The sequence below is a fragment of the Medicago sativa genome, chromosome 4 (genome assembly GCF_051527215.1).
Source record: "Medicago sativa cultivar Bolivia chromosome 4, Bolivia_mono, whole genome shotgun sequence".
NCBI classification, from domain to species: Eukaryota; Viridiplantae; Streptophyta; class Magnoliopsida; order Fabales; family Fabaceae; genus Medicago; species Medicago sativa.
Window position 1 is genome coordinate 19119063 of NC_140752.1, and position 13790 is coordinate 19132852.

The window sequence follows — 13790 nt, forward strand, 5'->3', positions numbered from 1 at the left end:
CATCAAGCATTTTGAGTTATAGGTTATAAATTAAAAAATGTTAAAATTTAAACCCTTCTTTTTGTGACACTTTCGCTTTAGTCTTCAAAATATAAAACCCTCATTTTAATGTATATCTCTCATTCCAGCAAATAAAAACCTTTGACAACCCTACATAATAACTAGCTAAATACTTTCTCACTAACACCAGTAAGAAAATGGAAATATAAAACAACAGCAATAATATAATAAAAATCATAGAAATCCAATATTATAAAAGCAACACCCACAACAACAAAACAAAAGTAATTATACAACAATATTTTGAGCTAAATTGAAAACATGAAATAATCTAAACAAGTAAAAAAAATTCCTTCAACACCCCATTACAGTGCAGTTACGCACATAGCTCTCGGATTGCTTTCCTGCAAGCCGATTCCATTGTGGTTCTCCTTCATTTGGGATCCAAGCATTGATTTCCATCGTGCGACCTCCAAGAAATAGTAGTTTATTTCCACATGCTCGAAATGCTAGTCCCCAACCATTCATCGAGGTAGCTTGCTCAGGAAAGCTTCCAATGATGACCCAAGAGTTGTTGTCTTTATCATACTTCTTTACTTCTTGTTGTCCATAATATGCAACATACAATACATTTTTTACAACTGCAATCAAGGGAGGTGACCCAAAAGAAGGTGGTGTCTCAAACACTCCAGTTCGTACTGGAAGCATGTTGGGTATTTCACGCCATTTTTTTGTCTTCATATCAAACTCCTTACCACATGTAAGCTGTGTTTTTTTGTCAGCTGCTATCCCACCAAGGACATAAAATTTTCCATTCATAAATACACTTGAACACATTTTTCTTGCTTTATTCATGTTTGGAAGGGTCTCCCATTTTCCAGTGTCTGCGTTATAAAGCTCAGCAGAGCTCAATATGTTGCCACATGGATCACAACCACCAGCTAGTATTGCAATTTCTCCAAGACTAGCCGAACCAAACAAGCATCTCGGAGTATTCATCATTTTTCCAACTGACCACATACTTGTCAGAAGGCTATACCTATGAATGATAGGAGCCATTAATTCTTTTCCAAAGACTAGAAGCTCAGTACCAACAGCCAACGATTCCCTATCCGACAACATAAAACATGTATCACAAGTCATTCTAGGCAAATGTATCCATCAATTACGATTTGGATCAAAAGCCTCCCATTTAAGGGCTTCACAAGAGAAGTACACCTAATGTTTTACTATGCCCACTTTTCTCCTTAACTTATATAGTTCTCCTGATCTAATTAGCGATCGAAAGCTCTTGTTCAATGCAGCAATTGAACCGTAATCAGATCTTGACAATCGAAGAAGACAATGGATTGATATATCTCGACCGAGATGCTCACTGAGCAAATTTGAGTCAGAAACCATAATGACATACCTTTTTCCATTCACGTTGTCTATGGAATGGACAAGAAAAATGGCGTTATTTTGCTTGTCCTCTTCTTCATTGTTCGACTTTTCCTCTTCCTTGGGATCATCTACTTGCTTGTCTAACTTTTTTGACATGGCCTGCTTTTCTTCTACATCTAGTTGATGATTATTGCTTGGAAGATCCATCAAGCGATGAGCCTCAAAATCCAACTGGTTCTCTTACTTATATGAATTTGGTATTAAATACACACAAGCCCACACAGAAACCTGAGTAAACATGCATAAAAATGTCAAATAGTAAAGTACAATCAACAAAAAATATTAAACAATTTCCATCAATAAACCGTTTTTAATTCAAATGAAGCAGAAATTTATGTTGAATCATAAATTGATGCTTATGGATACAAATATTTGACACAAGGATCACAAACATGGAAGTGAGTATCCAGTTTATGATACCATCTTATAAAAAATGATGATAAAAAATAAAGATTTAATGTCCTAATAACTTATGATTTTCAAAGTCAAATACACATAGGTTACCTTATAATATAAATTAAAATGTAGCATATCCGAATTTAAAGTCTACACCATTCCATCTTCAGTCTTTAAAAAAAATTCCATCAACAAAATAACTTTTGAGAAAGGATCCCTTGTAAGTAGAATTTGCATGAATCTCACTCCCCTATTGCTACAAGATTATTAGTACTAAAAAATTGAAACAAAAGGATTGCCAAGTAGGAAAAAGAAAACCTGCTTGAAAAAAATCAGATCAAAATTAAATGAGAGCGCAAGAAGAAAAACTTACGACTTTGGAAGAACTGGAAAGTTAGTTCTCTATCTACAACTTCTCTATTCTCCAGAGTGTATATACTCTCTCGTTAATATTTTATATTTGAGAGATCAAATTGTTTGTGTGTCAATATTATTCTTTATTTATAGTAAAAATAATATTAAGTTGTATTTCAAAGAAATGTATGCACCTATAGTGTACGAAAACCAGATAGTGCAAACCACTGACGTCCGTTACTTGAAAATATTGTGAACTTGGTTCATTGTATAGAAATTTTTATCTTTTAATTTACTTTATTTTTTGTTTTATCTTTCTTTTCCACCACATCATCTCGTTTCACTTTATTTAAACTTTAGTCTTTTTCTCGCTTTCTACTTTTTTCCCTAAACCAACGTAATTTGGATCTTTGACCTCTAGTACATGGTCTAAGGTATCCAACAGTAAAATCCCTTTATGCGACTAATCCTCGTGATGACAATGGAACATCCACTTTTTCACATGAGATAGACTACCTATTAAATGATTTTTTTTCTCATTGGGAAGTGCTATTTTACCAACTCTCTTGAAACTATGTTTTTTTTTAGCAACTCTCAACACCATGTCGGTGTTTTATTTTTTAAATTTCAACTATATATAAATAAGAGTAATTATGAAGTTTTAAAACTGAAGTTTTCTATGGGTAGACTTTGTTCAAATCCCATTAAATTTAATTTTACCTTTAAATTTACATGTATTGTGTGAAAATGACAAACAAATATGGTTTTTTTTTTACTAATTCGACAATTTTCTATGGGTAGACTATGGGTAGATTTTGTTAATGTTTAATAGAATGTTGAAAATGACAAACAAATATGATTTTTTTTCTTCTTCTGAAAATCGACAATTAAAATAGAACAGAGGGAGTATTTATTAATTCAAAAGATAATACGTAATTAATATGTTATAGAATTTAGTATATTTTTTATGTGATGAGAAATCAAGTTATTCTAGAAACTATAAAGAGAGTTATTACTTCAAAAATGAATTGGTCTAAGTGTGAAAGGATTTGGTCATCTTAAGTACTGTAGAAACTCTTTAATTTAATACTCGGTAAATTAATAAACTCTCTAAAATAATAAATTTGTCTGGTCCCGACTTGGGCCAATGTAAAAAATTGAAAAACTTGATAAAATAATAAGATAATAATTTTTCAGGAGATCCCTTTATAATTTTCGGTCCCAAGAAAATCATAAATTAATAATTCATAGAAACTGAAAAAAAAATATACTAAGAATACATTGAACACATTTGTTCCTCTTGTTTAAATTTACTGCACTTCAAAAGTCATTATTGATTTCCAATGCATATGAACACAGTAGTTACTAATTTACGTTGAGTCTCAAGGTTCGCTGCAACGTAATTCTAAGAGGCATAGACTAATTTGCCTTTTTGTTTGGTATGTACAGTATAATTACTTAAAAACTCTTTAAATTAATAATTATTAATTTATCGATAAATTAATAACTCTCTAAATTAATAAATTTCTCCGGTCCTGACATTATTAATTTATAAAGTTTTAACTGTAGATGATCATCCTTGACTCCTCCATATGGTTATTTAGAAAAAGTAGTGAGTGATTATATAATGTAATTTTACTTATAGTTACTCGTGGAGTAACTCCATTTTCCCTCTTTATACTATATAATTAATATATTTATATTATAAAAATTATTTAAATATAATAAGTTAATTTTAATTTAACAAAAATCTTTGACTACTTTAATATAAATTTTGACCATACAAGTAATGGCAATCCATTCAACAAAAAAAAAAAAACGTATAGCAATAAAAATATAAAATATTCGACCAAAACTGGGATTAATGTATTTTTTTTTGGGATAAGAACTAACAAAATGAAAAGAAAACAAAAATCAGTTAAAAAATAGTCTATGTGATACATCTCTCGCCGGACATCAGCTTGCAAGAGCGGAAGTAAACCCTCTGGTGACTACAAAAACTCACGCCAAATCTTAGAACTTGCAGCTCCTACTTTAGAAATGAAATCCGCGGACAAATTCGACTCCCTTACAAAATGTTGTAGATGAATGCTCCGTCTCCTTTGCAACAAATCCTGCACATTACTGATGATTGCCGCATAATGATGCCAAGGATTCACCATGGTTGAAACTAACAAAACAACCAACGTCGAATCAAATCACCTCCGTATATCCTCTTTCCCAAGCTACTTTCAAGCCATGATACAGAGCTAACAACTCGACGTGTATGATGGTGGAAATACCAACATTACCAGCAAACCCATAAAGCCAAAACCAGATATTCCGCGATTTTCAAGACTGCTGCCATTAACATTCAAGACAACGACCATACTTTCATCTGGGTGCCAAGTCATATAACGACCTCCAATATTCGTGGATAAAGCCAGGGAGAAAATAGAACGGAGAAGGGCTGCCAAATTGTAAATTTTTACCTTCAAGGAAAAAATAGAAATTATCTCATTCTCCATACAAAGTGAGTTTAGTACGCATCAAATCCACCAAAGAGCATAAAAGAATAAATGAATATTTGCACTAAACACGCCTTGTCTGAGCCATGTGACCATAAAATGCTCCTAATAGAAGTTAATATTGTCGAATCCAAGAGCAAGCCATAGATTCTTAACAAACGTACAATCTCAAAAATAATACATGATACTCTCACCACTATTAAGGCAACTTGGACAGTTGTTAGTGGTTTGTATACCTCTGTTATGCAGCAGCTACATCGTAGGAACAACATCATGGCAAACGGTCCAATATAGAAACTTAATCTTTTCAGGAGCAGCTAAAGGCCAAATCCACTTCCACAATCCCATCTCATCCTCATGAACATTCCACTTCAGAAGCCAATATACCCAACTTTCACTGAATACACACCATCCAGATTACCCTTCCAAGTGAAGCCATCCATAATCCAATCATTCAAATACACCAGGGTGCCACAGATAGCCTCAGATACAGGAGAAGGACGTTGGGTGTATAGAGGATCCAACACTCAAGCATCATCTTGAACCACATCAGCTATTATCAAGTGGACATGATGAGTATCAACATATAAAACTTTCTCACACAACTTCCTAAATTTGGTCCATGGTGCATACCAAAAGGAAGAAGACCCATCTTCCAGTCTATTATCGAACCCAATTCGAAGTGTTTCCTTTACTTTCATAATAGAATTCCATACAGTGGTACCTAGGGTTGTGGCCATATCAAGAAAGAACTTGTCATTAAAAAACTTGTGTCGAAGCAAACATACCCATAACTTATCTGAATTACAAAGAATGTCCCAAACCAGTTTCCCCAGCATAGTTGTATTTGATTCATGAGCCCTTTGAATACCCAAACCACCAACTTTCCGCAGCCTAGGGATCTTATACAATCCCACCAGATGGACACCCTTGTCCTTGTTCCCATTCCACAAAAAAACTATGTGGATACTTATCTATTTGCTCATAAACAGAATAAGGTAACCAATCTACCCGCCTTGTTAACACCAGCGGTACTAGGGCCAATCTACCCGCCTTGTTAAAGAGCTTGTTCTTCTAGGAAGCTAATCTCCTTTGAATGTTATCAATCAAAAACTCATAGCCACTCTTAGTCAACCACCCATGAACCATAGGGAATCCAAGATACTTCTCCAGTGAAGAGGTTTGCCGTATTCCAATTGTCGCAAACATCGATTCAATCATACTTTTTATAGTGGTAGTTGGAAAAAAAGTCTCTGGAATTTGAGATATTAACTTTCAAACCTAACATATTTTCAAAATTTGTCAAAATCCCTTCCACCATGACAACTTGAGATCTTGTAGCCTTAGTAAACAAAACAATATCCATCCACAGAAAATAAGTGGGATAAAGTCGGTCCATTGCGAGATATGCTCACCGCCTTCTAATGATTCAACTTCACTGGCTTCAAAATATCATGGGACAAAAACTCCATACATATCACAAAAAGATAAGGGAAGAGAGGACCCCCTTGATGCAATCCACGAGTAGGAGTAAAAGCAGGTAACGTTGTGCCGTTCCAAATGAGTGAGAGGCTTAAAGCAGACACACAATGCATAACTAAATCAATAGTAATAAATGGAAAACCAAAGTGTTAGAGACAGCTCCATAGGAAAGACTTGCTCACATGACCATAAGCTTTCTCCAAATCAATGTTATATACCACATCTCCCTTCGTTTTCTTCGATGTGTGCATCAAATGAATAACTTCTTGCAAAATAATAGCATTATCCATTGTACCCATACAAGGGAGAAAACTACTCTGATACGATCCAACTATTTGGTCTCGAAAAAGCCTCAATCTTTTCACCAACACTTTCGTGATAAGTTTGTATATGGTATTGCATAAAATTATTGGTCGAAACTCCTTAAAGCTTTGTAGACAGTCAACTTTAGGGATACGAGCTATTAGAGTTTCTGCAATAACTGAATCAAAAGTACCTGTAGCAAATGATTGAGTCACAAGAGTAGTCACATCTCCCCCCACAATATGCCAATATTGTTTGAAGCAGATACATTGAAATACATCTGGTCCCAGGGACTTAAACACATGCATCTGATTGAGTGCCTTAGTTACCTCTTCTTTGGCTACCACTTGAGTCAAAATATTAGTAGCTTCCTTAGAAAGTTTGGGAACATGCAATCCATCACTAGGTGGAACATTACTTGTCTGTTGTGAAGAGCTACAAAATGATTGCTTGAAATATCTCTACGCCTCATCTTTCAGGAAATCATCATCCGTACACCATATGTCGTTAGGAAGGTGAATCACATGGATTCTATTACGTTTTCTTCAAATAACCGTCTGAGCGTAAAAATATTTGGTATTTTAATCCTCACACCTGATCCATTTTTCCTTAGATTGTTTATACCAATGGAGTTCCTCTTGGAAAAGTACTATATCATATTCTTGTTGAAGTTCCTGCTCAAGGTACACTAATCTGGCAGAATCAACCATCTCAATAGATAATTGAATTCCTTTAATTCTTTTCTCAAGAATAATCTTCCTCTTTTGTATATTCCCAAACACTTCCGAATTAAATATTAAAGAGTCATTTCTTACCTGATTCAAAGCCGTAACTGGACAAGGATTGAATTACATATTACAACCTTAAAAGCTTATGTGAGGATTCATACACACAACTCAAATATTTTGCTCTCTTCTCATCAACAACTCTTTCGAAATGATTGAAGAATTGTAGGATATCCACATTTGGTTTCATACAAGACTTGAAGTGAGCATTAGAACTAAGTTGTGTACTTCGCATGCCAAGTGTTAACACTTCCTTCATATAACACGCAACCCATTTTTCTAATGGCATAAGTTGACTTGATCCAAGGTTTATCACGAATATTATATTCGTTGATCAAATCAAACCAAAGTTTCTCAAAATCTGATCCATTGTCAATATCATACATGCATTTTTGTATATAAACAGAAAAGTTCCTCCCTTCATCAAATTCCCTAGATGTTTGACTCCATTTTGTAACAAGTGCCATGTGCATAAACCATGGTGAGTTTCAGGCATCACTTTTGCAAGTGCACTTGCCATTGCTTGATCTTGGTCATTGAAGATCGTCTTTGGTTTTTTGTTGTTGTGTGCTTGTAAAAATGTATCAAACAACCATTTAAATGACGCACTGTCTCATCATACATTAGTGCTGCACCAAAAATGATTGAACCTCTACAATGGTTAAAACCAGAAAGAAAGAAAAAAGCAAGTGGTTTATTGGCATGGTTGGTACAATATGTGGTATCTAATGAAACAACATCACCAAAATACCCGTAATACAAAATCATACGTGCATCAGACAAAAACACGTTTGTAATTTGTTCTTCTGCATCCATATGATATGCATGAGAGAAAGATGGATTCTCCAACAATTGTCGTTGAAAATATTGTGAAAGACATCCAATCTCACCATACGCCATACTTCTTTGTCTTTTTGTAGTGATGTAGTTTCTTACATCCTTCTCTGTAAATCCTACATTAGCTTTATGCCCTGCATGTGTGGTCATAAGTTGAAATGTGAACTTCTATCTTAATCCAGAGTCATTGGCCATATCAATCTCATATGCTTGTACTTCAGTTATCTTTCTATGTGATCGAGCATGTGTGTTGTCTCTGGATTTTGTAGTTCATGGTTATCTTCATCTACAAACTCATGGATGACCAACTTTTCGTTCTTACAACGTGAAAGTGTAATTCTTGCAAGGCAATTTGTTCTAGTATCGGCTCTCTCATATTTTCCTTCATATGTATTTTTGTTCCCTTTATTCTTTAGCCATTTCTTACAACAAACCAACCTACATGACGTTACACTACCGTCTTTCTTCTTGTTTGTAAAACGTACTCTAACTCTGAAGCCCACACGTAAACCATAAACAAGCCAAAATTGTTTAGCCTCTTCCATAATATCAAATCCCATTCCGAGCTCTGGCTTCCAATCAACATTTGTAGATGCCATGTTTGATTAAACTATCCAAGGAACAACAAGAACAACAACATAAGTCAAGCTATTAAAAAAAAGAAGTAAAATAATTTTATGTCCAAACCTCTATGCACCTTAAGGGTGAACCCCGAATCCCCATTTATGCACCTTAAGGGTGATTTTTTTAACAATTAGGCTACTTGACAAAAAAAAAAGTATATCTTTCCATGATAATGTTTTAGGGCCACATCAATCTGTTGATGACAAGATTAACTAATGTTTATATTAAAGACACACACACACATATTCATATGAAGAATTTTGTTAAACATGGTTTTTTTTTTCTTTCAAAATAGTTTTATTTTTTTGTTAAATATAAATTATACACACACATTGAATGCTATTGACAGGGTGGTATTTAAAACCTTATATGCAAGAATGCCAGCCGACCATTTATTTTATAACATTGCTTCATCTTTTTCTCTGCATTTTGCTCTCTTTAATGTCGACAAATTCAGATGCTATTGGAAATTATATTGTACAAATATGTACCAAATCAGTTTCAGCTGAAGAGGAAACTGTTGGTATTAAGAAAAAGTAATTCAATGAATAATTTTTCTTTCCTTTTGTCATAAAGCAAAGTTTTGACAAAATTTCTTAGTTTACAAGTTCACATTCTAAAATTTATTAATTTGTCTTTCCCTTTTTTATTATTTTTATTTCCGTATCTTTGTTTGAGAATTATTGAACTAATTTTTCAGTTTATTAAAGTGATGGATGTATATATTGAGAGTTACATGTTGGATCTAATTACGCATGAACTCAATTTAATGAGTCATTTGGTCATTTAGGGTGTGTTTGGGAAGAGGGTTTAGGAGGGGAATGGAGGGGAGGGCTTACATTTCTTTTTTAATTTAAAGACATTATAAAATGATTTTTAAAAAATTGAATTAACAACATGATAAATGATCATATAATACTTCAAAAACACTTAATTTATCTTAAAAAGACATTTTACATTGTTCGTAATTTAAAAAATAAAAGTGAGCCCTCCCCTCCCTTCCCCTCCTAAACCCTCTTCCCAAACACACCCTTAGGGTCTAAATTTTTTACATGTTTCAAAAAAGTGATAGAACTTTAGAAAGTGTGGAGATATATATCACATAGTTGTAAGAGCGCAGATCAGATGACGAATTTCAAGCCCTAGTAAAAAAAATTCACAAGTTTTTTTTTTTTCTTTTTGAGAGAAAAAAAAATTCACAAGTTGTAAAGACAAGATTAGTTCAAATTGAATGAACCGGTGTTAATCATTAATTAATATATGTGAATCTTCATAATCTCTACTATATTTTCCATCTTCTATATATTGCTTCATTTATTCACACATTCTTCACACACATTAAATTTTCATTAACGTAATATTGTTTTGGTTTAAGTCATCATCAACAAGAGGAAGATCTAATATAGTTTTACATTGTTCACACACATTAATGTTTCATTAACGTCATAATATAGTTTCACATTGGTGTTGAATTTTTGTCAAGTAAAATAATTTTATATCCAAACCTCTATCTGAATGTAATTGATAAATAATAATGTGTTTGTTTAAAAAATTATACCAATATTATATCAAACTTAGTTTCGAAGCAAAACCATGTAAATATAATGATTCTACATCAAATTATACATTATTGGTAGAGTTTGTTGCATCTTTAACATTGACATTGGCAGCGGTATTTGACGAGCTAGCGGCCTTTGTTGCATCTCTAGCATTGACATTGACATCGGAATTTGACGAGCTAGCGGGCATTGTTGCATCTCTAGCATTGACATTGACAGCGGTATTTGACGGGCTAGCAGGCTGTGTTGAATCTCTAGCATTGGCACGAACACCGACACGAGTGGAACTCCTTGATAGAGTGGCAGTGTGTGGTGGCGCGACCAGCCTATTGTAATTTTGTTTTCTAGAACGCAGGAAATTCTGTACACGCTCATCATCACTGTCATAGCATGCGCAACTAAACACAGATCGCAAATATATCGCCAGAATCAAAGCAATAATCTGAGAATGAAAACAAGCAAAATAATCAAGAAAAATTTGAATGATTTGAGATTTCAATATAAAGAAATGTACCAAAATTTGTATATGTTTGTTTTCTCTATTCAATAGATTGTGTATCTCATGTTACCTGTAATATAAATTCCCCAAGAGCTATCCATCTGATGATTTTCCAATGGTCATTGAAAAAATTATAGATGATGTCTTCATCTATATCGTTTGGTATAACCTATGAATATTTTGCAATGTTATAGAAAATTAATAATTATTTTGCAAATTAATTTAAACCATGATAATAGAGAATTAAGAGTAAATGAACAATTTAGTCTATAAATTACATATAGGGATCAAAGAATTTGATTTGAAATTTAGTAAATTCTTTTTTTTTTTTTTCCTAATGTGATTTGTAAAATTGAAAATTCTAAAACAATTTAAGTGACAAAATTACTAGATCACTATGAATGGTTATAAGAGAAATGAAAGTGTTCTCACCTTTTTCCAGCTGTGATCAAAGAATATTATAAGAGCAATTCCCAACTCAACTATGATAAGTGGTACCAAGAACACACAATACTGAAATATCTTAATTAAGGAAAATGAACAAAGGTGAAAAATAAATTTGGGTAAAATATTTTAAAAGTAAACTACAAAAACAATAATTTTTAAAATAATTACTTTTAACAACTTTTTTCACCTATAATTCAATAGTGGTTATCAATTATTCATATGATAGGTTATCAATTATTCACTTCAATGACTTCATATATACTTTAGGATACAGTAAACAAACAACATGTGCTCCTTATTGCTGTTCCAACATAGCCCAAACAAGAGACAATCAAAAGGATTGCACCAATTCCAATCATAGCGTAAATAAAACTGCAAAATTTGTCAAACAGTGAAAAAGAAGTATAAGAACACAAGTATATGTGTATTTTTTTTTCGAAAACTGATCAGGTTTGATGTGATGAATCTGCTTAATTTTAAATTAATTTTTCTCACATATATTGAAATCTTATTCATCATATAGTTATTTTTCTTTTCATCTTTATCTAAACTTTGATTCAAATAATCAAAATATAATTCTTCAAAAACATAGCATAAGGTGAATCAAATTAATATAATCTCATTCAAAAACAACTTCATTATTTTTGAAGGAAACATATATTATAAAGTTTCTTCAAAAAATATTAGTATAAGGTAAGGGAACATACAAAGCCTTAGGAAGTGTTTCCTGAGATTGTTGAGCAAGCAACAAGCGATGAGTTCCATTTGGAAGGGTTTGTCTCCACTTGAAGAAGCAAGCTAATCCATAGCCTAAGGTACCTAAACCCCACACAAGGAAGACTAAATTGATCACCTGCAAAATGAACTCAAAAAATGGTCTCTTGGCCATTTTTGATTTGGCTACAAGTAGAGAGAAAGTGTATATTAAAATTATATATCACAAGACTCTATTTATATACATGGTTAAGTGTCAAGATGAACTCTGGTTTACACGTTTTACAGCACATAGTTAATAATCAATTTAAAAAGGAAAGTTTATAATGATAGGAAAAATATATACTATTATATATATATATATATATATATATATATATTTTGAAATAATTAATTAAATATCTATATTTATTTGTAAAAAAATCTATATTTATTATTTTATTTTATCTCATTTTTAATGTAATGATTTTATTTTGTAATAATATTTAATGTAAGGATAAGAATATGATTTATTTTTTAGGCAAATGGGATGCAGAATAAGAGTGATTATAATTTAATTTAAAAATCATGAATGTGATACATATTTATTATTTATAAATGCATACAAAACTCCTAAAAAAAATGTATATAAAAATAAAAATATTTGTAAATGATATATAAAAAACACGGGACTCATTAACATCATTTTATTATTCGTGAGATCTTTACTATTTTTTATGATTTGACATATTTTTAGTCTACCATTTTATAATATTTAATATCAACTATTTCAATATTTTTATCATTAACGTCACCTTTATCATTAATTTTTTTTCTTATTTTTCAATATATATAACATCACAAATACGCCTTTGATGCAAAACCTGTTTCGATCCCCAGCCCGTGCAAAGCATAAACTCGTGCTTAGCACGGGTTTGTTGCTAGTTCAATTTAAAAGGTTGAATAGAATATAGAAGTAAGATATTATTATTAAAATTAAGCAGCACACGTATTTCCATTTGAATCACAAATCATTAATATAGTATAAGATCAAAAAAATATAGTATAAGATAAAAAAAAAAAAAGTTAAAGTTTAATTTATGAATTTAGAAAATTTTCTATCATTCGAATTTTCTTATAAAATTTTCTTTATATATGCTAATCAAATCGTAATCAATGAATTGAAATGATTTTTATTTGAAATTTGAATAATGTAGAAGCTTCTCTTTCTTTATAAATATAAAATAAATTACAAAAATGTCTAAATATGCTGGCTCCATCTTTTTTCCTTTTATCTATATTTTCTCTTTTTAAATAATTAGGCTCCTAACTTTTAAAAAAAACCTTTTTCATCTTTAAAAAATAAATTTTTCTCAAATATATTATATCATATTTGATTGAATTATGCACTTAGAATTTGAATTATGTGACATGATTTTTTTAAGGGATGTGACAATTTTTTTTTTCACAGAAAAGTGAAATGATATATATATTTTTTTCACAAAAGAAATCTATACTATATACTACTAGAGAAAAGACGGGCACTTACATGTCTGTCTTTCTGCTTTTTTATTGCGCTAATGCTTGAAAATTATGAATGATGTTTTTTTATGAAATTTTCATTTTGATTAAAAGTCAAAATATAAATGTTTTTTGCTTTCAAATTATATAAAAAATCAAACTAATCATGATTATCTATTTCAATGACACCAACACTATAATAAAAAAATATAATCTAAATTCTTATTTTTTTTTAATGACAACAACAACAATCATTATTGTATAAAATGATGTTTAAAGGTATAATTGAGATAATGAAAAAGTAATTATAAATATACTTATCTAGTTTGTTACACTTTTT

The 13790-nt window shown here is 31.5% G+C and overlaps 1 protein-coding gene and 2 pseudogenes across 1 annotated transcript; all 3 read right to left on the minus strand.

Moving 5' to 3' along the window:
- Nucleotides 1-225: 225 nt before the first annotated feature.
- Nucleotides 226-1167, minus strand: LOC146926976 (F-box/kelch-repeat protein At1g74510 pseudogene; annotated as a pseudogene).
- Nucleotides 1168-7485: 6318 nt separating this feature from the next.
- LOC146926977 (protein FAR1-RELATED SEQUENCE 5-like) lies at nt 7486-8706 on the minus strand (annotated as a pseudogene).
- Nucleotides 8707-10275: 1569 nt separating this feature from the next.
- On the minus strand, nt 10276-12125 carry LOC146926978 (tobamovirus multiplication protein 2A-like). Its single transcript, XM_085708115.1, has 5 exons — nt 11983-12125; nt 11509-11608; nt 11222-11302; nt 10860-10958; nt 10276-10732 (listed from the first exon to the last, which is right to left on the minus strand). The coding sequence occupies exons 1-5, from the start codon at nt 12123-12125 to the stop codon at nt 10352-10354; spliced, it is 804 nt and encodes a 267-aa protein (XP_085564241.1). The 3' UTR covers nt 10276-10351.
- Between the last annotated feature and the right edge of the window lie 1665 nt (nt 12126-13790).

Excerpts from the sequence above, each read along its gene's own strand:
- LOC146926978 (XM_085708115.1), bottom strand. The coding sequence starts at position 12,125 with ATGGCCAAGAGACCATTTTTTGAGTTCATTTTGCAGGTGATCAATTTA. Across the intron at positions 11,303-11,508 it reads GCACATGTTGTTTGTTTACT|TATTGTGTGTTCTTGGTACC; the intron begins GTATCCTAAAGT and ends AAGATATTTCAG. Across the intron at positions 10,959-11,221 it reads TTGATCACAGCTGGAAAAAG|GTTATACCAAACGATATAGA; the intron begins GTGAGAACACTT and ends AAATATTCATAG.